Source organism: Bipolaris maydis (genome assembly GCF_028858645.1).
Source record: "Bipolaris maydis strain C4 unplaced genomic scaffold PSV08scaffold_9, whole genome shotgun sequence".
Classification (NCBI taxonomy): Eukaryota; Fungi; Ascomycota; class Dothideomycetes; order Pleosporales; family Pleosporaceae; genus Bipolaris; species Bipolaris maydis.
The window spans coordinates 370166-391670 of record NW_027093865.1 but is presented as its reverse complement, the minus strand read 5'-3'; the positions used below and the strand labels follow the sequence as shown (position 1 = coordinate 391670).

Here is a 21505-nt window from a genome sequence, read left to right as displayed (position 1 = left end):
TTTTTTTTAAAAAAAAAAAATGGTAAAGTTTGCAGCAAAAGAAAGATTTTTGGAACCAACGACCCCAGTTTCTGGAGAAGGCTCGGGAGATAGCAAACCACGAGGTAGTTCGGTAAGTGTAATTATCGTTACGGAGCAATCACATGTGTGTGTGTGTCTGTGTCGCGTTGCCCTCTTTGAATCACGGCACTATAATCTTTTTTTTCGCCATATCCTCTGGTATAGCGCAAGTGCAGAAATACCAAGACAAACAAGCATAATGTGTAATGATAATGGTAGTGAAGTCAGCGGAAGCTGACTTCAGTATAAGGTACTAAATTAAGGTGCTATGTCTACATCAGATATGGGCTCAACGCCGTAATGTCCTTCTCCAAGCTCGACTTAAAAGATGTCAGTTTACATGGATTGCTGAGCAAGTTTCAGTTTTGATAGTGTTGATGTAAAAGAGTGATATATTTTTGGTTTACTCCATGTGTCCCTATTTGCCCCTTCGATGTCCATGTCTCTTGACAATTCTACACTTCATTCCCCGACTTCTTGCTTCATCCGAGTTTCCCTTCAACAGAATCCTAGCGTTTTCGCTTACACTACATCCTTCCTCGGCCTTAAAAGAACGTTCCCTTGTGGCCTGCCTGGACAGTGCTGTTCTCCAGTACAGCATCAGAGTCGTGGTTATCAAACGCACCGGGCCGGTCGAAAGATTGGGGAATCGGTCGATCAAAGGCATCAAAGCGACGGCCCTGAATCCTGGCCTTTGCCCAAAGGAAGCTGATGCGAAGAGCGCAAGCACCAAAAGCCCAGAGAAGGCCACCAACCGGCGCGGCTACGAAAGCACCTGTGCTTTGATTAGCAAACAATCATGGTTTCAAAGGAATTGGCATCAACGTACCAAAAGCGCTCCAGTCGTTTGCATACAATCCACCTTCAAGCAAGAGCAGTTTACTAGCGAGCGTGGCATCGCCATCATAGTACACAAGTCCAAACAAGAAGATTGTAAAGATACCGCCCAGTCCACCAACCACAAAGTCGAATCCCCGATACCAGTAGAACCTCTCACTCAGACCAATGACCAGGCAAGGAACAACCGCTGCACTGACCAAATCACTGATCAGGAAGATCTGCAAGATATCCGGGCTGCGCAGTGCAACGACAACGACGGGGAAAATGATCGCCACAACAAAAGCGCGAATGACCCAAATGTTGAGCTTGTTGCGGAAGAAGTCGTTGCTTGCTGTGCTAATCATGGCGGACTGGAAAGAATCAAACGCAGCGGTAGATAGCGAGACGGTCATGACGAGGATTACACCTACAACCCAAGCGGGTAGTTTCTCGAGGAGAAGGAAGAAAGCAAGGGAGGAGTTGGCTTCGTCGCCAATGGTGTAGGCACCAGACCAGGCGGCAAGCATACCGCCGACACCAAGCAGCGTAAGAATGATAAGGATGCCCATGGTGGCAAGCGAGACTCCAATCCACAGGTCCTTGTCTGTACGCGAGGCAAATGTGCGCATCCAGAATCCAGAGAGGAAAAAGTCGTTGGTAAGAATAGCGACGGGGAGAATGTAAATGAGTTGCCATCCCAACAAGCTGGGCTTAAGGTAGCCAGACTGATCAATCAACGAACGATCAATGTCGGTTTCTACGCCAACAGCAATCACTCCCAGGATGATGAGGCCACTGACCATGGCGCCCTGAATGTTGTCGGTGACGAAAGAGACTTTGAAGCCGCCAAGTGCTGTCATCGTAAGTCAACCTCCCCTCTCATTCCAATACCACGATAATCTTACAGGTATAGATGGTAGTAACGGCACACTCGACAATGACAACTGGAAGCCCATTTAACCCAGTCAGGAGATTGACAATCTGCTGCAGTGCCGAAAGCTCAGCAACCATGTACAAAAACATGGTGATGAGCGTGCAGAGACTGAGAAATATGCCGGCAACAGCTCCATACCGTTGCCTGGTCCATTCGGTCAAGACAAAGCCTTCTGGACATTTGCGCCTGATAATGGGGCCCAGCGCGCCAAAGATTAGAAGCGGTAGAGACGAAGACAGCGCATATACCAGTAGACCCTGCACACCAGCGATAGTGGCAATTTGAGGGTATGTGAACAAAATACCCGATCCGAGAGCTGTGTGTTAAGGAAGCCTAGGTCAGCTTTGTGCATCAGCCAACAAAGGGGGGGATTGTGTAGGGGGGAGTAGCGGCAGCACGTTCCTCACGCAAGTATTATCTTGATCGAGTTCTTACGGTACTTCTCAGCTTTCCCTTGGCTAGAGTCAACACATCCTAGATATAGGATCTTGAATGCACAAACTCCCAGCCTCGGTTCCGCGCCCGCAGTGTAGCCGCACAAAAGACTGACCTCATACGACTGCGCACCGAGTCAATGGCTCTTTGGCACAGCAGTCATGAGATCAGGCTTCTGTGAGAGATCTCAATACGAACCTGGAGGATATCAAGTTTTTCTTGTGCGAAAGCACATGCTCCAAACGACGACGTCGTACTGTCATTGGAGAGCCATCATGATACTGAATTATCGATACTGCCGCTGGCTCTTCATGTGCGAAGCACAGGTGCACGAATGCACTCACCCGATGCGATGAAATTGAAAGCGAGCGGAATGCCTACACGGCCGTTAGCTGGTTTGTTTGCAACTTGAAAAAAAAAGTAGCGGGGTTTGCTTTGCGCGGATTGCGCAGAATTTGGGGGAGGGGGACGCATGCGCTGACCCTTTTGTGTACGGTTGCTAGACAGCCACTCGGTTTTGGACTGGTGTCGCAACCGCCATGCGATGAAGCATCCCAAAACCCTGGTTTTTGGAAATTAGTATGATTCGTGCCCGCAAGGACCGTTAGCTGTACTCACAAAAAGGAGCCTAGAGTCAGGTAGATGATGGCGTTGGACGCCGGCTGCGATGGCATACCCATGACGGAAAACGGTCACTATGCGAAACGGCGATCAAAGTCAAAGATGGATAGATTGAAGATGCAGAGCGACGGGGTTAGGAGCATGCAAGACCAAGGTAGTTTGCGCCAAAAACTTTGCTACGACTAAATCCCGCGCCTTTCTCATTGCATCGCTAGCGCTGCGCGGAGAAATTGACGGCTGCTGTCAGTTTCCTTTGCAATTGGTTCTGGCCGGCTCTCTCCGCGCCCACAGACGTGGGGGGCTCATGGGGTGATGGGCAAGTGCGCATAGAGCATGTATTAGGGCTATTTGAAGTCGATACGAGGTACACAAGGTAGAAATTCTCATCTGCGCAACGACAACAAAGGAGTCTGTCGCATTCTCTGATCACTCGTCATATTCTCCCATTGCTTAAATTCGAGTAAGAAACAGTTTCCCAAACGCCTCGTCGCTCCGTAACGCAGAAAATGCGGCAAACCAAAATGAGGACATTATCCATTACTGCTCCAGATTGCCCTTTTGAATTTGTCTGTAGCAAACCATGATATTGGTCGATGATTGCTGGCCAGCAAGACGTGCTCAGACTCGTCTACCACGCATGCCTGTCCCAGTTTGGGTCTGCCAGGTGTCAGTCGCCGCTCTTATCACACATGTGCTGTTGAACTCACCCTGCACAAATGCCGCAAGCACCTTGCTGCCAGTCTGCAATAGCGGATGGCCAACTACTATTTGCAGAAACCGTTGGAGTCCCTCCCGTCGGTGCTCAATGACGTCGTCCGAGAAGCGGTTGGTAAGGACCTTGCCTGGCAGAGGTGGTATAGTGACGCGCGCCGACTCGCGCTCAAGAATATCACGGAAGGCTTCAAATTCGCTGTATCGGCGGCGGACCGTCGACGACTTGAGCTTGAAGGCAGGAATATTGGTACGCATTACAATTTCGTAGGTTGTGTACATGCCACGGCCGACTCCTAAAGTCTTGTCAGCACACATACTCTTACAACATCTATGCGCCTCGACTTACCGTGCGTCATGGGATTCCTAACCTGTGCACGCGACAAATGTGAGCGAGGCTGCAGTCACACAAGGATATGGAAGCTCCAGATCAGCCTACCTCAATCTCCAGGAAGTTTTCGGGAGGGCCGTACAGCTCCTCAAAGCTCTGCGATCGAGCGTCGGGTAGCGACTGCATCTTGGGCGTAGATGTGGATGTGAACGTGGAATCAGGACGAAGGTTGGTTGCGCAAGAGCTGGAGATCGATGGCGGGGCTATCGCGAACTAATGGCCCGGCGCACTGGTTGCTCTTGGTCTGGCGAGCTGTTGGCAATGCACGTGCATGCAACCGCCCTGCATGAACACCAGCCAAACCTGCCACATAGGTGATGCAATCCAAGTCATCTCAGGTGGCTTGCGTAGCCAGATTGGGTTCTTATTTGCTCTGCTCGCTGTTGCGGAACTTGCTACAAGTGTGGTAGTTGTTCTTGTTTGTATATAGTATGCAACCTTACTATCACAAACCATATCTACAAATCGTTACTGTGTAGGTCCATCACTCGTTGACGCCATTTTCTATACGACGAATCACAAGATCTGAAATAACCTTTACTCAATTACGGATTCCGTAATACAGCAGTCTAGAAGAGTACCCAACAAGAAGTAACATGTAATAATATATTTAACATGATGTGACATCATCCGATCTCCAATTGCCTTTCCTTGTCACAACATGCCTGCCATGAACCCCTGGCCATGCCAGCGAGGTCTAACGATGATAGCACTTACGCAGACAGGGTAGAGACAAAGGTGCAAAGTCTTGAGGAAAAAGTGCACATGCATTGAAAGACGAAACAAAAACAAAACTACATACTGTGGGCGCATGTTCGTGACCGCTCACTCTAAGAAGCACAAACTCCCGGTCCATGCCATGATATCCGTCCTGTACCCGCTTTTGACCAGTCGTCAATCATAACGAGCGTAGAAACAAAACGAACGCCTAGCTTTTTCCCATCCTCCTCTACTGGCGATCCCTCAAGTGACGAGGTACGTACTTACCAGTTGATGCGGCTGGAGCCTGAGCAGCAGGCCTCGACTCACGCTCACCTTCGCCCTCACGAGCTGGCGCATCGCGGCGAGCACCAGGGGGAACGTAGCCACCAGTCGTGGCAGGAGATGCCTTCCTGTCTCCCCATCGGTCTCCGCCGCGAGAAGCTTCATATCGGCCGCTGCCACCGGCATTGCCACTACCGCTACCGCTACCGCTTGCCTCACGCTCGCGCCATCCGCCACCTGGAGCACCACCTTGGCGCAGCGCTGGTGGAACATATCCACCCCTCTTGGGCGCTTCCGCCTCAGGGGCGGGAGAAGCTGCTGCAGGTGCAGGGGATGTGCTGGCAGCAGGAGGTACTTGACCAGCGGCCTTCATGGCCTCACGCTCACGCCAGCTGGGCTTGCCGCCAGGAAGTTGAATCTTTGGTGGACCGCTGGAAGAAGGAGCGTCGGCAGCCGGCTCGCGAGAAAAGGTCCGGCCAGAACCAGCGCCAGCGGCAGCTCTTCGCTTTGCCATGGCCTCTTCCTCGCGCTGTGCCTGAAGGCGAGCCTTCTCAGCAAGAGCACTGCGATATATTAGTGTGTGAATGGGAAAAGGACATGGTGATACTGACTTTCGCTCTTCATCTCTCTTCGCCTTCTCTTCGGCCAACCGTGCGCGCCTCTCCTCTTCAGCCTTGGCCTTGGCCTCAGCTTCAGCCCTCTCGCGCTCCTCTTCTTCGCGCTGGCGGCGCTCGGCCTCTTCGCGCTCCCTCTTCTCCCTAGCAATGCGTTCCTTGACCTCCTTGACACGTGCGGCCTTCTTGCTTTCAAGCTCCTTCTGTGCAATCTTCTGGCGCTTTTCAAACTCGGCCTTGCGCTGCTGCTTGACAGTGGCAACGAATTGCTGGTAAGGGGTTACCAATCTTGACAGACGATGCTTGAGCGCAACGTCTTCCTTGTGCTTTTCTTCGGCCTCCCTGAGCTCTTCGGCCTTTGCCTTCTCGTAAGCTGCGAGATCCGCCTCTTGTTGTTTTTCGTAATCAGTCTTGAGGTGCTTGATTTCCTCCTTACGGTAGGCGCGCTCCAAGTGATCGATACGCTTACCGGCAATGCGGAGCTGTTCACCAAGCTGGTTCTTTTCCCTCTCGAGAGCCTGCAGCTTAAGGATACGGATCCTCTGGGAATCGAGATCATCGAGATCTTCTGGAAGCTCAATGTCAACCTTTGTGGTAGCCTTGAGTTCCTTGATCTGCTTCTCCATTTCCTCACGTTGAATGCGCTTCTGCTCAGCCTTGATGCGCTGCTCAGCACGCTGCTTCTGCTCCTCAGCAAGACGGCGAGCTTCCTCATCCTTGAGCTGTTGCTGGCGAATGAGCCTCTTGGTTTGCTCCTCGTTCTCCTTGGCTTGCTGGGCCTTGAGTGCAGCTTCCTTCTTTTGCGAGATGATGTCACGACGGCTGAGAATCTCTTGATGTTCCTTCTCAGCGCCTTCCTTTGCACGTGCAAGCGCAGCCTCCTTTGCGCGCAGACGGTCTCCATTGAATGAGGGGTCAACATATTGGCAGGTCACGAACAGGGATTTGGCAAGACGGGTAAGCTGAGAGCGCACAATCTCAGCAGGGGTGCTCTGCAGACGCTGCACGGAGCGAGATTCCGTTTCGGCTGATCCCGCACCAGAACCAGGGTGCATGGCCTTTGCTGAGGAGAAGACATCGGAATCAAAAGTGAGAACCCCGGTAGCGTGGTCAGTGCGGATAGCAAGATCGCCCTTTTTGCAGCCGTTCATGATGAACTTTTCAATGGTACCAGCACTGACATGGAAGGGCTCAGGGAACTGGGCAAGGCCAAGCACAAACTTAATCTCGACAGAGTCGTATACTTGAGACAACTGCTGGAAGAGACGGGTGAGGATGACCTGCTGGAGCGGGCCAACATACTTTTGCATGCCCTCGTCAGCACCGATCTGAGATAGGATCGGTGAGATCTTCTTGCAAATGGAGAGAGGGTGGAAGTCGACCTCGAGGATGTTGTAGAGATCGCGAATCTCGGGACGCACGCGCTTGAGCAGACCTTTGCTGAGAGCGTCCTTGAACAAGATGGCACGAGTAGGAGCCTGCGACATGCCGAGCAAGTTGGTAAGACGCGAGTTCTTGTTCTTCCTAGCCTCATCTACGTCGACAAGAGCACCGCGGGAGCGCGAGGTGCTGATGACGGGAATGGCAAGGGCTGACAGCAAGACAAACGAGGCAGCCTTAGTCATGTCAGCTTCTGTGACGGCCGGGTTGTCCTTCTTGGGGCTCTGTCCAGAGGCAACGGCGGCTGCGGACTGGCGGAGGAGGTTGTAGTAGCGGCTGTACGCAGCAGCGTGGAACAGGTAGTTCTCGCTGACGAGGAAGATACGGGTCAGCTTCTCAAAGTAGTTGGCCATCATGATGTTCTTGGCCGGTCGCTTGCTCAAGCTGAGGAGCGTGTGGATGTCCTCGACGCTGCGGAAAGCCTCCTGCCAGAGCTCAAGCTCGACAGCCACATTAAGTTGCTGGAAGCGGGTGTCGAGGTGGCGCTGCAGAGTGTCGGGGTCGGACAGGTTGATGGCGTGCATCTGCGAGGAGAACTTTGCGGCATTCTGGAGATGGTTGCGGAGCAGCTCACAGAGACGGCGGAACTCGGTCTTGCGGGCATACTTGGAGCAGAACTGGAAGGCCTGATGGGCGGTTGACTGGTACATGAGCTCCAGACGGGCATTGTTCTTGAAGATGTCGAGGACAGTGCGGTATGTCTCCCACAGGAACTTGAGCCATGGAGTGACAATGGCACGGTCGGTGCGGTCGCGCGACTGCTCGCCGGAGACGGTGGAGAGGAGAATGGACTCTGGCGTCTCGGTGGCCTCGAGATCGTCGACGTTCTTGTCGTCAGAGGGCTCGAGCGAGGACTGGACCTCGTCGGCCTTTGCCTGGGCCTCTGTGACTTTTTGCTCAGCAAGCTCAATGAAGCGCTTGAAGACGGTCTCGATTGTGCCGACGTTTGTGTTCTGGGCCGTGTTCTTGTACTGGTACAGGCCGTCCTTTGCGAGTTTGCCCTTGCGCAGATCGACGCAGAGCTCGACGAAGAGGATCATGACGGGCTCGAGCGAGGTGATGGGGCTGTTGCGGGTGCGCTTCGAGGTGACATGTTCGTGGAGCAGCTGGAGGGCGGCCTGGTGCTGGTCGACGCCGATGAGTTCCTGGGCTCGTTTGCTGTGTGGTGTTAGCTGGGGCAGCCTCTGCAGCGAGTCTGAGGCGGGGCGCACAGAGTGTTCTCCGGCTTGGAGTGGGGTGGAGGCGCCATGCTGGGCAGGTCGATGTCACCGATCCCAGGGCAAGGGGCTGTATGGGCTTTGCAGCAAGCAGGCGACGCAGCCGGGAGCGTTGGAGGTTGGGATGGCGGTGCGGGTCTCACAGGCTGCGATGCAAAGTCACCGCTTGCAAAATGGTTGTGGTAGGCTGAGGTAAGCGAGCACCCGCCAGTGATGTGCCGGCACCTCAGCAGGGCCGTCGTCCCCGCACATGCAAGGCGACGCCGCCCAGCGAACGGCTCCGGGCGGCCCTGGCGTGTCGAGGGACTCGATCACACAGACACGGGGAGCGAGCCCCTGGGGACGCAGCCGGCGGACGAGCCATGCGCAGTGCAGTGCAGTGCAGTGCATGGGACGGGCGCGGTGCAGCGGACGTTGTTGTTATTGTTGGTGTCGCTTGTTGTTTGGCGGGAGGAGCAGATGACACATGCTAGTCCCAATTGCCAGTAGCAGCACGACTACACACTACTGATAAATAGTGGCGGTGCAGACGGACAAGCGAGAGCGAGGCGTCCGAATCGGCGAGGCGGAACAATGCGCCAGGGCAGGCCGGCGGGCGGGCAGGCAGGCAGGCACGCTCTAGCCCCGTACTCAAACCTAATATGGCGCTATGCCGCAACCGAACAGCGCCCGACGAACAGGCCCATCAAGGGGATGGCCGGCCCATCTTCCAACCACCTCTCCTGGCATCCCGTGCTTCACCTGTCGCCCATCTCTGCACCCTCTTCGTCAACCCTCGACACCGCAGTCGCCGTTGCAGTCGCCGTCGCAGCATCTCCAGCATCCACATTGCGCTGATATCTGGCGGCAGGCTCACCCCCGGCTGGCCGTCCTCGCTCCTTACCCCCTCCCTTTGTTGCTGTCTCCTGTCTACGCCGTATACGACGACGCCGCACCATCACCCATCGCCGTAATACCCACCCGCCACCACCACCACCACCCCAAGACGCAAAACACCAACGACTCCCATCTCCCCTTCCCTTTACAGCTTAATATCCACGCACGCGCACCATGCCCGCCATGCCAACCATGATGGTCGCCGCACCCTACGAGATACGGACGGGCGGCGACGGCAAGACCAAGAAGCAGAGCATGGCCGAGCTCAAGCTGCGACGTCTCACCGAGCTCAACCAGCGCCTGCGAGAAGACCTGGAACGACGCAGGATACCCGTGTCCGAGGCTGCACTAGAGTAGGTCCACGGACGGCCAAACCGTCGCGACATTCCACATGCACACATGGCAGCAGCTAACAAAGGCGTCGCAGTCTGATTGCCTTTACGGACAAGGAGCCCAAGGACTGGATGGTGCCATCACGATGGGGAACGGTAAGTGGACGCGCGCCCTGCGCTTCGTGTTGCTCTTTTCTTGTCGCAGCCATGCTGATGTGTGCATCCAGATCGACAAGCGCGACGATCCCTACGCGCCACAGCAGAGCAACGGCTGCTGTGCCGTAATGTAAACAACGATCGAGATGCAGATGGTCATGTCCATTAACGGCGTTTCTGCGGGGTCGGTTTCTACGGCACAGTGTTTTGTTTTCCCCATGTTCCGGACAAAGGTCGATAATACCCCTAAAAGACGCAATGTGTTTGCGCAGTTAGTCGTGGGAAGCGGGACAGTCGGACGGGTCTCTCATGTTCATTTCACCCCAATGTGTACATTAAACTCTGATGCGGAGCGAGCCGCTGGCTGCCAGCTGGAGCGTGCAGCGCAGCGGATGGTCTCTTCCGTTTTCTTTTTTTTTCAGTCGGCCATGCCGGCGTGCTTAGGGGGCTATTCTTTTTTTATTTTTTCTTCAATCACGAGATAAAAGCGCTCGCGTAATTACCCTTGGCCAGATGTTTCGTCTAGTTTGTAACGAAATGCAATTGCAATTGCCCAATTGTTTGTCCACAGAACTGCATTGTTGCCAGTGTGCCGCGCCAGAAGCCCAAAGCGGCAGGTCCAATGGGGCGGCCATAGCCGAGGAGATTAACAAGGCGCGCCTGCCTCGACTAGCAGCTGCTTGCTCAAGCTCACCATCAGCGCTGCAGCGAGCGCTGGGTACGGCGCGCCCCGGTGCCAGCATGCAAAAGACAAGCAATTGGACATGGTTGGATACACGGGAAAGAAAAGAAACACACGTGCATGCTCCAGCACCAACTGCACCGTGATGATCCCGATACGTACACAGTCACGGTAGACAAGCGTGACTTTCTGGGGGAGCAGCCGGGCGATGGAAGGCATGGGAAGGAAGAGAGGCGCACAGAGCGCCCATACAGCGGGCGTGGAGGAGAATGACAGCGGGGGGCGGCCCTATTGGTCGAGTAATGCCGCACGTTGCAGTTAGCAGCGCACTGCAAATGGCCCACGAGCGGTGCGAGCAGTAGCAGTCTTGTCCACATGTGTGTGTGTGTGTGTGCATGTTGCCCTCTGGAACGTGGAAGATTATTAACATGACCGTCTTGCATCTATAATTATCGGTGCATGATCTAGCAGCTGCATTCCCGCCGGCCAGAGCGAGTCGTTTGTGGCAGCCATCTGCACACCCTCACCCTCACCCTCACCCTCACCCTCACCCTCACCCTCACCCTCACCCTCACCCTCACCCTCACCCTCACCCTCACCCTCACCCTCAGCATCGGTGTGCGGTGTGCGTGCATTCACTCCATCATCATCCTCCATTGCCAGGGCCCTCGCCGGCGGCACATGGCAACGACTATAGGCTGAGGGGCCGACCCAGGTTCTGGCTGCCCGCCTGCAGCAGCTGGTCATGACCCGCGCCCAAGTCCCAAAGTCAACATGCGCGGGCGGCATCTGCCCCCCCATTCTTATCAAATTCCCGTGGGGGGCCTTCGCCCACCCGGCCTCTTCTCGTGCAGCCTTTCCAGCTTTGACAGGTAGGCCGATTCTCTGTCGCTGTTCCTGAACTTGCTCCTGTACCTGACCTGGACTTGTGCCATCTGCGCTTGCGCCTGCGCCTGCGAAACAAAAAGGTCGCCTCTCTGGCCTAGCTGCCGGCGCCGACACATGTGAACAACACGCAATCATCCCGGTCCCAATTCCGCCCCAGCCCCACCCACCTGTCTTCGCGACCGCCAAATTTCTCCCTTGTTTGTCTCTGCTCCCACGGCGACGACATGAACAATTCGGCTGCGCAGTCCTGGACTGCTGCAGACCACTTCGCCATGGACACGTCCCAAGACAACTTTGCCGGTGCAGAGTTCATCGACTTTGACAATCTCGACCTTGACTTTGATATGGACGGGTACAACAGTCAGGGACCCGCCTCGACTGGAAGCCAACTCGCCGATCTGACCGATTCACTCAACGTCCACCACCTGCAAAACCAGTTTCCCCCACAACTCGCCCCAGATTATCACAATGGCCCAAACGGCGCCCAGAAATCCCACAACATTCCCCCTCATGGCCTCTCCCAGCAGCCTGCAAACAACTTCTTCGACTATGCCGTGCCCCAGCACACAGCCCAAGGCTACCCTCAGCCTCACGACCAACTCTACCGCCCACATCAGGGTGTGCCCCCCACACCCAACAGCACAGAAATCCATGGCGACCCCAACCGCTATCTCCAGCAAGTCGAGTCGCAGCAAGCCCTCTTCGATCAGAGGTACCACATGCGCAAAGATGATGCCGTATGTTTGGAATTGGAAACCCCATCTTGAGCCCCGGCCACTGACTCTATATAGACATTTACCCCCCTTGTATCGCCTGCAGTCACGCCCCACGACACGCGCTTCCAGATTCCGGAATTTGCCATGGCTGGCTCCTACTTTAGTCCTCTCACCTCGCCCGCGTTGACTGCCCAGAGCCAACAACATGCCCATCAACCACAGCAGAACACGGCTTCCGAGAGCTCTACAGGCCATTCGCCCATTGATCTCGACATGGATATGCTGGGTGAGTCTGCAATTGTATCACAAGACCAGGGAAGAAGGAACACAAGAGCCGCAAACAGAAGAGTTGCACCACGTACCAGCGGCAACGCTCGTGTACGGCAGTCTCCCATTGTAAAACCCAACAGGCGAAAATCTAACGGCTCCTCGCTCGTTCTACCCAAAGACGTCACTGACCTCGTGCAAAATGCGCGCTCCCAACATCCGCTTTCCGCTGGTCTGGATGCGCCTCGCACCCGCGAAAGCTCAGAGACTGACTCCATCTCTCCTGAACCCATGCTCTCAGAAATGCGACCACCGCCCAAGCCTAGCTCTTTAACAGCTTCGCCTGCTGTCATGGCCCAACGCAGCAGCCAGAGCAGTACTCCAGCCACCCCGGCCTCTCTCATGCGCATACAGCCGTCGCCTGATTTCAACGGTTCTGAGCAAGCACCGCCAATGCTGGAGGAGCTCACCCTACCGGAGGCGTCTCTCGACAGGCCGAGCTTATCAAGGTCAGACACGGCGATTCGGGACGACGACGACGATAGCGGTACGCCTCGCTTATCTGCGCGAAAGACACCCAAACTGAATCCCTTGAGCACGCCTGGCGCAGCCATGTCAGGCCGGCCCAGCCCCATGCTTGACGCCATGTCCACCCCCACAAGTCCAGCTTTCTCAATGACAAGCAGCAGAAGAGATGCAAAGCTAGCACGCAACCCCAAGAAGAGAAACAGCGTCAGCTCCCATCTTGTCAGCCCTGCATTGATGCCTAAGATTTCGCCCAGCATCAAACCTTTGCTACCAGACGGTGGCAGTGGTAAGTGAATTGCTAGCATTGATAGTATACTCTAATCTGACATTGCCCAGGCACCACTGACAACACACATGCTCTCCTGCTTGCATCCAAGTCAAACTACCAAAACATCCTCGATGGCACAACGGTCCCCGGTGTAGTCTACCCTACCTCCCTATCCACAAACCTCACTTCAAAACGCACCTCGCACAAGATTGCGGAGCAAGGCCGCAGAAATCGTATCAACACAGCTCTGCAAGAAATGCAAGCTCTTCTTCCCTCGCCACGATTCGGTAACGTTTCCGACGCCAAGAGCCCAGAAACAAACGCACAAAACTCCAACAACTCAAAGGCAGCAAAGGTTGAAAGCGCAATTGAGTACATCAAGCAGCTGAAGCAGGAGGTGTCGGAGAGGGATGAGCTGATTAGCAAAAAGGACAGTGAGATGGATGCGCTGAAGAAAGAGTTGGCTGCACTCAAGAGATGTCAATCCGAAGGCTCAGCACCAGAGACAACAACCGAAACCAAAGCCGAAGCTTCTTCCAGCCCGAACACTGAGAGTAAACGATGATGAGATGTGTGATGATTTTAGGCTCGACTCTTACACCTAGTAATTACTCTATTTGGAAACACTCATGACACAAGTCTGGTTTGGAATTCGTTCCGCCAGGACGTGATCGTCACTCAGCTCTGCTTCTTAGCGACAAGTGAGAATGTACGCGATACCGGCCCGTCTGACAAGTCAAACTTTTTCGGACCGGAAGCCACCGTTACATACTGGCACAAAAGCTATACACATGTAGTAGTAGCCAATCAATGGAGCTGGAAAGTAGGACTGGAACTGGAACTATCTTGGCAAACAATGTCAGGGGTACACGATAATGATGCACATATACCCAGCAACGCACATATTTGCTCAAACCTCTCTCTCTCCACACATTGATGGATGATGTAGCACAGGTACGATAATATTTTACCTACGGCCTTTTTTTTGGTTTGATGAATGAAATTTCTGGAGAGACAGAAAAGATTGGGCTGGTAGTCAAATCAGCCTCACACCTACATTTTTTTTCATCCGGTATCACAAGAAGACAACGTTTTATCCCGTAGACAAAAGAGCATTGACGGCCTACCTAACCTTATTTATTTTCTCTGCTGGGCATCGAAAGTTAGAGAGAGAGTGAGAGTGGAGTAGTTGTACCCACAAACCTTGATATCAATGTACATATATGATTCATTAATGACTGTTGCGTATATCTTTACCTATGTGGACCTTCCAATTCTTCTTTTTGTTTTTTTCATCTGAGAAATATCAATCTAAAACGCCATGTCCTAAAACAGATGTGAATAAAGTCATAACGTACCAACTTACTCGTAATACATGTTCTTATCGCGCGGTCGTCTAAAACATGCTGAATCTGATGTTGGTGAATATTAACTACTAACTACATAGTATTACATCACTACTCACCTCTAGCCTAATTATTTTGTGTATGAGCCTAAGAAACAAATAATAACAGAGGATGAAATTTAATTATGAGAAAAAGAAAAAAAAGACAAGACGAAATGCACGCAAAGGCAAGGGATTACGACAAACTGGATTTATTGATCACCAGAATTGCTCCAATCACACGGGGTAATTATGACGACAATAATAACGCCGTGACATGAAATCAACAACAACATACAATCAATTCATTAACTAGTCAGAACGACAACCAATTAATCAAACACCACATTATTCACTCACTCACTCACTCATTCACTCACTCACGTTGCACATGGGCTAAAACAAGCTTATAAGGAAAACATACATTTCTAAAGCAACGCAAACTAATAACAAAAACACACACGACACACCCTCCTCCACACATCCACCCGTCCCCTTTTCCATCTTCGAGCACAATGGTAGCAAGCTAGTGGTCTCTTCCCCCCTTCTTCTCCTTTCACCGCCGGAAGCTGTCTTCTCACTGAAGTACAGCTACTCCACACCCCTAGCCGCCCACTCATTGCGTCCCTTCGAGTCTACCAGCCAAGCTTCATCCCCATACATTTCTTCTTGTGATAACAATTTAACTTCGTCCCCTTGTTCAAGTTTTACCTCCCCACAAGCTGGCAGCCAAATCCGAAGGGGGGAAACTCAAGGAAAACGTACTGAAAAAAAAACCATACAAAGGACAAGGGGGGTAGGGGATAATTAATGCGGGGTGAAATCAAACAAAAAAACATGCGCAATCAGTCGGAGAGCTGCCCAGTGACGCAAAGCTTCGCAAGACGTTTCGCATGAACCATTGGCTCCAATTGGCCAAGGATCGTTGAAACATGTCGTCTGCGCGCTGAAGTACTGTGCCAATTTGAGATAACGTGTGGGTCGAGCTTCCAGAGATACGAGATAGTCGAACAGGACACCGTGACCATAGCAGATGCGAGACACCAAGTGACTCCCTCTAGGTCTGTACCAGATGCCTGCCGACTAAATCCCATGGACTGATCAATAAGCGACGCCGTCCAAAATGTTGCCAGGACGGCGGTGCCGCATTTCCCATTCGTTGTGCGTGCGAAGCCAAATTCAAATAGGCGGACCCGCAAGAGTTGAGATGACGAATCGAAAGCCGCATCAAGAATCAGTAACCGGATGCATACTGGTCCCCGCCACGCTTATTGGCTGAACGAAGCTGCCTGAAAAAAAGAACAAGGTTAGTAAGGTCTGCATCTGACATCCCCCGCGCTAAGCGTTATCACACCAAACGCAAAGGAGAGGGTCCCTTACGAGGATCAGATATATCGAACTCACATTCCGGTGCCCTCCTGGCGTGCGTTGACCGGTCCGCGCTTGGTGCCAGCAGCGGTGCCGGCGTTTGCAGCAGCCGTGGTTGTGACGTGGCGTCCGCGACCCTTGTCGTCTTCATCGCCCTGGCCCTGATTGGCAGCTTGGGCGATGGCTTGGGCGTTCTTCTGGTACTTGTAGACGGTCCAGTCAAAGACGTAGTCGTACTGGAAGCCCTCACGAACAAAGAGATCGCGGAAGATCTTGCGGAGGTACGAGTAGTCCGGCTTGTCATCAAAACGCAGAGAGCGCGTGTAGTTGAGATAGATGGCGAACTCGTTGGGGAAGCCACGGCACAGGACTTCGGTAGGGGTGGTCATCTTCTTCTCCATGATGCGGTCATATTTCTGCTTCTTGGTGGCCGCCTTAAGACCCTGCCAGGGAAGGGAGCCACGGCAGAAGTAGAGCATGACATAGCCAAGGGACTCCATGTCGTCACGGCGGGATTGTTCTACGCATGTTAGCCACGAGAGGCAAGACGGGTAGGGGTGAAGGAGGTTTACGTACCGACACCCAAGTGAGTGTTGATACTGGCATAGCGGGCGGTACCAGTCAAGTTCTTGTTCTCTCTGTAAGGAATGTGGAAGTGCGTCTTGGGGTCGCGGTACTTCTTGGCGAGACCAAAGTCGATGACATTGACCTGGTTGCCGCGCTTGCCAATGCCCATGAGGAAGTTGTCGGGCTTGATGTCACGGTGGATGAACGACTTTGCGTGGATGTACTCGATGCGCGAGATGAGCTGGTCGGCAAGAAGCAGGACCGTCTTGAGAGAGAACTTGCGGTTGCAGAAGTTGAAGAGATCCTCGAGCGAAGGGCCGAGCAGATCCAAGACCATGGCATTGTAGTCGCACTCAGTTCCGAACCAGCGGACAAAAGGAATGCCTACGCCGCCAGCAAGCGACTTGTAGACACGGGCCTCATACTCAAGCTGGGGGTGCTTGGCCTTGACGCTCTCAAGCTTGATGGCGATCTCTTCGCCGGAGATGATGTTGGTGCCTGTACATGTTAGCTCGGCTCAGCTGAGGGGGGTGCGGCTGGTACACACCAAGGTAGATGTCACCGAAACTGCCACTACCAATTTTGCGGCCGATTCTGTACTTGTTGCCGACGCGGAGGTCCTACTGGGGGGTCAGCCTGGTGCGTTGCAGAGATGCACCTGTCCGACATGGCGACGACAAGAAGCAGTGGGGGGAGCATGGGAGGGCATACCATTGTCGTCATGGTGGGATGAGGTTCAACCTTGAGGAGGCTGGCCCGGTGGTGAGGGTGAAGTGGTGGGTGGGCCGAGGGTGTTGACGATGGGACGTGGGTGTGTTTTGAGGATCAGCCTGCTGTGGACGGACCGGTCAGTATGAGGCTTTTGCCCACAAAGGCGGTGAGTAAGCGGGGAGCGGGCAGCCGAGCAACGCTAGAGGATGCAGTCGAACGCGTCGATAAGGGGAGGGCGAGGACTAGGAGGCTGGCGGGTTTTGGGGGGGAGCAGGTGATGGGGGTTGCGTGGGCTGTGTGGTGAGGGAATAGCGAGCACACAGGGTTGAGGGCGCCGGGCTGGCGAGCTGGGCAGGACTTACGATAGGGCGTGCAGTGAGCCCAACGGAAAACGACCGCGAGGCGGCTGTGCTAGGGCGGTGGGTGGTGAGGCTGTGGGCGTGTGGGAGTCGGGGGGATGCAGGCCAGAGAAGAGCAGAGAAGCCTGGCAGAACAAGCACACAGCGGCGGGAGGAGGTGCTGCTGCTGTGAGGACGCGGATGGAGAGGATGCAGAAGACGCACCCGCCGCGCCTGCTGGGCTGGCATCGGCTGCGGCTTGCGGCTGGGCGCACAGTCACGTGGGGCGCTAGGTGGCGACGTCTTCACTGCGGGTGCGGCGGCGGTGTACATGGCATGTATCAAGCGCCGCCTACCCATTCCCTGCCCGACTCGCGCCCCATGGCCGCTACATCGCTACCCAAACCGGCGGCTTGCTTCTGCCCTCGCCCGCAGCCTCCCCCCAGCCTGCCTCCATGCAGCCCGCACGCTGCGTTTCAAATGCCGCAAACTGATGCGAGCCATGTGCGCTTGACAACCATGGCGCCATCGTGTTTTTCCCTCAGCGCATGCAGCCGCCACCCCTTGCTGCGTAGTCGTCGCGAACACCATCCTCTGCCCCATGTTACGATCAAGCAGTACATCTTCTACAAGTTCGCCGGCCCGACTGAGGCTCGCTCGCTTCCCACGGCTCCACGCCACCCCGGCTACCCATGGACGTCTACCCTCGTGCAAGCGTCAGCGCTCCACAGCTACGCCCTATGCCACACCACACTTGGTTGCACCCTCATGTACTGCCTCAGCCCTGGGGGCCAGGGCACGTACACATGTACCTACATACGTGTGCTGCACTCTACCGCTTGACTCTTCGGCGCCATTCTGTGCTTTGACCAGCCCTCTTCGTACCCCGACACAGCTATCGGCGAGGTGCATTTGCCCTTCGAACCAAGCAAAATGCTCTCGCCACTTTGTCGCCTGTCTGGCTGCTCATCACACTCGACAGCATAACAAAATCGTCGACGTGCCCCCATGTTTTGCCAGACAAATTCTACACAGCAATCCATGGCACCACGCGTGCCTTGCATGGTCACCGATGCTGCCCAAGTGCTTGGACCTCTACTAGCACAAGCGTATGCAATGCCATCTCAGTGTTGCCCCAGCAATCGCCCTCGCATCCATCCGGGCCTCTGGCCATGCGCACCAGATGCAGTGATACTTGATGTCATTTTCATAGCTCCGTTTGGCCAATCGTCGTAAACCATGCCAAGGCCTGTACACCAGAATGCCTTTTTCAAGACTTTGAGCACAACATGCTTTTCTTAAGCGGAACCTGACCTGTTTGGAGCACACTAGAATCTATAGTCAAGGCAGACAAGGCTCTGGCTGTTGGTTTGACCAGCATTGATTTGGTAAAATCTATATGGCCGTCTCAGTGCGACATTTCCATCCTTTTCCCATTTCTGCGGTTATTGTACACTGCATCTGATAACATCCATATGCTCAAACCCCGCTTTCCACGTCATGCACTTTGAAGCTTAGTGGTTCGCTGACTGGTTCTTGAGGGCGGGGTTTCGTGGGTCGTTCTTGTACTCGTCGGCTGGCTTGTGTCAGTTTGCGAACTTGGAAACTGGTGGGCCAATTCAGCCACTAATAGGTAGACTACGCACCCTGGGACATGGCGTTCGCGGCAGAGTTGACACCGTAGAGGATGACAAGACCTGGTGGTTTCTGTTAGTCCAGCACTCCCCACAGTCATCCCTTCATTCGTTCTTCCGTGCCCTCCAACATCCCCGCAAATCCATCTCTTTTGCTTCCGTAAAGTTCCATCGTACATGTGCATCCGACTCCGCAACGTACCAGAGACGTAGAAAGGCCACATGGGCTTGGCTGTAATTCCTTGGTTAGCAGTCGTTCGAGCTTCACCATTGGCTGTCAGCGACGTTCATGGAGACGTACCAATTTGCGCCGGGAACTTCCTTCCGAGAAGAGGCATTTTGACGTGTGGTGGAGGGGCAATGGATTGATTGGCAGTTGCGATGAGGATGGGCGGTGGTGGTGTTGAGCTCCGGTCGTTCGGCTTGCAGAACTTCGATATGCTTGGCATCGGCGCGCGTAAAGACCGACCCGTAAACATCATGTACACCAAGGGCGCAACAACCCCGTGACAGACGACTCCGCCAGCGATCTGGAACCCTGCACCTTTACACTACCCAAGAAACGGTCGCAGTCATGGCCTCTCCATTAGAAGGATGTGTAGCCTCGCTACGCAATAGTATGCAACTACTGGATTCGTCCATTAATATATTGGATGACGGCGTCAGCGATCTTCCTCGGCTGGCAAAAGTACTGCAAACAACACGAGTACGTAAACTATACTCCATAGCCTTTCTGGTGCCTCGACGAAACTTACATGTTCCATAGCACTTTGAACTAATTTCCGAGTCGGACCTTCAAACGGCGCAAGCAGGACTCCTCTCGGAAATACGCCCAGAAATCGACAATCTCCTCAAGCGTGTAGAGAACTACGTAGACAAACTCGAGCGTCGCGAACAAGCCCTCATAGCCAAATGTGATCTGAATGACGGACGACTTGGACGAGACAGCAATAGCGGTTCAGGATCCAGGCCAGCGAGCAGGAGTACGCAGAGAAATGGAGGCAAGGCTATCAGTGCGCAACAGGAGTTGCGGTTCAAGGCATTAAGAGCAAAGAAAGACAGACTCAGTTATGCGGTAGAGACGCTCGAGCTCCAGGCGAAGCAACGAGAGAGACAGCTGAGGATGAGCATGGCAGCGCCACAACAACTATACGATGACTGAGCCTATATGGACTCTCTCGTACCATGCTAAGTGGGTGGTCATGTAGCATGTGGATGCAAGGGAACAGCATCGTTGTGTTTGGATGAACGTTTTGCAATTGAGATACCCCTGGCGCATATATATAGCACACAACCCAAATGTCATCGTCTGAGACCCCTGACAAAACCATATCAGCAATTATTCTTTGTGGACGTCAACCTTTATTGCTGATGTCTTGTGCAACTTGAAATGGTGGGGAGCATACATACAACCAGTGATAATGCGCTAGCCTTTTTGACGGTGCATCATCGGCTAATTCCGAGAAGCGCAGAACTCGGCTTCGCAGAAACACCACCAGCTCCGGTAGACCAGCCATTGCATCTTCCCCACAACTCCGTCCATCATGAGCGCCCTCCGTATCGCCAGAGCCGCCCTCCGCGCAAGGCCCGCTGCCATCGCCCGCCCCATCCAGCGAAGAGGCTACGCCGAGGTCGCCAACGACAAGATCAAGCTCTCTCTAGCTCTCCCGCATCAGGTACGCACCACCACCGCCCATGCGTCATTGCAACTGTGCCGGTGAAACCATGTGCATTCGAGAAACAAGGGCTGACAATTGGTTTCCAGTCCATCTACAAGTCCCAGGATGTGTATGTTCCGCAAATCCCGACCGATACCGCAAAAACGATTTACGCGATTACTGACTTGGGTCTCCGTGCAGTGTTCAGGTCAACCTCCCCGCAGAGACCGGTGAGATGGGTGTTTTGGCCAACCACGTTGCCTCTATTGAGCAGCTGAAGCCCGGTCTGGTTGAGATCATCGAGGAGCAGGGCGGCAACAAGCAGTTCTTCCTGTCTGGCGGTTTCGCCGTTGTGCAGCCCAACTCTGTTCTCAGCATCAACGCCGTTGAGGGCTACCCTCTCGAGGACTTCAGCGCCGAAGTATGGATGAACATATAAGAAGACGAGCGAATTGCGACTGATGTGAAAATAGGCCGTCAGGAACCAGATCGCAGAGGCACAAAAGATTGCCAGTGGAAACGGCAGCGAGACTGACATTGCTGAGGCCAAGATTGAGCTCGAGGTATGTTTTTGTGAGTAATGGTTAAAGACAAGTTACTGACACGTTGAAGGTTCTCGAGAGCCTGCAGGCTGCGCTCAAGTAAGTGTGTAAACAGCGGACCCAGAGCACGGCATGGGTGGTATGTATAGTAACTGGCGCTGCGTGCTTTTCACGCGCAAAGGATAGAAGGAACTTCAACGAGACAAACCACAACATTCCAAATGTTTTGCACTTTTGCTCTTTGTCGATATTGCTCCACTGTCTATGCATGTGTACTTGTATTCGCACACAACCCTATATGGCACCTTTCTTGTTTGGCCCTTGTTGACATGTTCGATTGCATCTCTCCACTTGCCCCTGGTGA

General features: G+C 53.8%; 9 protein-coding genes across 9 annotated transcripts; 4 read left to right on the top strand and 5 right to left on the bottom strand.

Moving 5' to 3' along the window:
• Nucleotides 1-436: 436 nt before the first annotated feature.
• PSV08DRAFT_307340 (uncharacterized protein) lies at nt 437-2938 on the bottom strand. The gene is made up of 6 exons (XM_014228171.1): nt 2867-2938; nt 2731-2810; nt 2593-2625; nt 1785-2129; nt 890-1732; nt 437-835 (listed from the first exon to the last, which is right to left on the bottom strand). The coding sequence occupies exons 1-6, from the start codon at nt 2926-2928 to the stop codon at nt 606-608; spliced, it is 1593 nt and encodes a 530-aa protein (XP_014083646.1). The 5' UTR covers nt 2929-2938; the 3' UTR covers nt 437-605.
• A 377-nt stretch (nt 2939-3315) lies between these two features.
• PSV08DRAFT_307328 (Phox homologous domain-containing protein) lies at nt 3316-4124 on the bottom strand. Its single transcript, XM_066092640.1, is given in 5 exon segments — nt 3316-3524; nt 3559-3560; nt 3577-3876; nt 3930-3951; nt 4020-4124. 5 exon segments carry the CDS (start codon nt 4095-4097, stop codon nt 3498-3500), a joined length of 429 nt encoding a protein of 142 aa, XP_065948883.1. The 5' UTR covers nt 4098-4124; the 3' UTR covers nt 3316-3497.
• A 383-nt stretch (nt 4125-4507) lies between these two features.
• Nucleotides 4508-8258, bottom strand: PSV08DRAFT_225244 (uncharacterized protein; the record flags this gene model as incomplete). The annotated part of the gene is made up of 3 exons (XM_014228169.1): nt 4508-5518; nt 5567-8167; nt 8221-8258. The coding sequence occupies 3 exons, from the start codon at nt 8256-8258 to the stop codon at nt 4921-4923; spliced, it is 3237 nt and encodes a 1078-aa protein (XP_014083644.1). The 3' UTR covers nt 4508-4920.
• A 995-nt stretch (nt 8259-9253) lies between these two features.
• Nucleotides 9254-10040, top strand: PSV08DRAFT_307304 (GGL domain-containing protein). Its single transcript, XM_014228168.2, has 3 exons — nt 9254-9455; nt 9530-9590; nt 9662-10040. The coding sequence occupies exons 1-3, from the start codon at nt 9277-9279 to the stop codon at nt 9722-9724; spliced, it is 303 nt and encodes a 100-aa protein (XP_014083643.2). The 5' UTR covers nt 9254-9276; the 3' UTR covers nt 9725-10040.
• A 1344-nt stretch (nt 10041-11384) lies between these two features.
• Nucleotides 11385-13755, top strand: PSV08DRAFT_204515 (uncharacterized protein; the record flags this gene model as incomplete). The annotated part of the gene is made up of 3 exons (XM_066092046.1): nt 11385-11897; nt 11952-12954; nt 13008-13755. 3 exons carry the CDS (start codon nt 11385-11387, stop codon nt 13502-13504), a joined length of 2013 nt encoding a protein of 670 aa, XP_065948882.1. The 3' UTR covers nt 13505-13755.
• Nucleotides 13756-15557: 1802 nt separating this feature from the next.
• Nucleotides 15558-16981, bottom strand: PSV08DRAFT_371940 (casein kinase I; the record flags this gene model as incomplete). The annotated part of the gene is made up of 5 exons (XM_014228165.2): nt 15558-15612; nt 15728-16211; nt 16268-16756; nt 16806-16878; nt 16970-16981. The coding sequence occupies 5 exons, from the start codon at nt 16979-16981 to the stop codon at nt 15558-15560; spliced, it is 1113 nt and encodes a 370-aa protein (XP_014083640.2).
• A 1673-nt stretch (nt 16982-18654) lies between these two features.
• On the bottom strand, nt 18655-19340 carry PSV08DRAFT_307279 (ATPase, F0 complex, subunit J). Its single transcript, XM_014228163.2, has 4 exons — nt 19243-19340; nt 19144-19173; nt 18954-19004; nt 18655-18883 (listed from the first exon to the last, which is right to left on the bottom strand). The coding sequence occupies exons 1-4, from the start codon at nt 19277-19279 to the stop codon at nt 18822-18824; spliced, it is 180 nt and encodes a 59-aa protein (XP_014083638.1). The 5' UTR covers nt 19280-19340; the 3' UTR covers nt 18655-18821.
• Nucleotides 19341-19436: 96 nt separating this feature from the next.
• On the top strand, nt 19437-20263 carry PSV08DRAFT_363130 (DASH complex subunit Spc19). The gene is made up of 2 exons (XM_014228162.1): nt 19437-19647; nt 19708-20263. The coding sequence occupies exons 1-2, from the start codon at nt 19516-19518 to the stop codon at nt 20101-20103; spliced, it is 528 nt and encodes a 175-aa protein (XP_014083637.1). The 5' UTR covers nt 19437-19515; the 3' UTR covers nt 20104-20263.
• A 202-nt stretch (nt 20264-20465) lies between these two features.
• On the top strand, nt 20466-21378 carry PSV08DRAFT_307265 (ATP synthase). The gene is made up of 5 exons (XM_014228161.2): nt 20466-20617; nt 20707-20729; nt 20801-21020; nt 21073-21162; nt 21212-21378. The coding sequence occupies exons 1-5, from the start codon at nt 20486-20488 to the stop codon at nt 21242-21244; spliced, it is 498 nt and encodes a 165-aa protein (XP_014083636.1). The 5' UTR covers nt 20466-20485; the 3' UTR covers nt 21245-21378.
• Nucleotides 21379-21505: the final 127 nt, after the last annotated feature.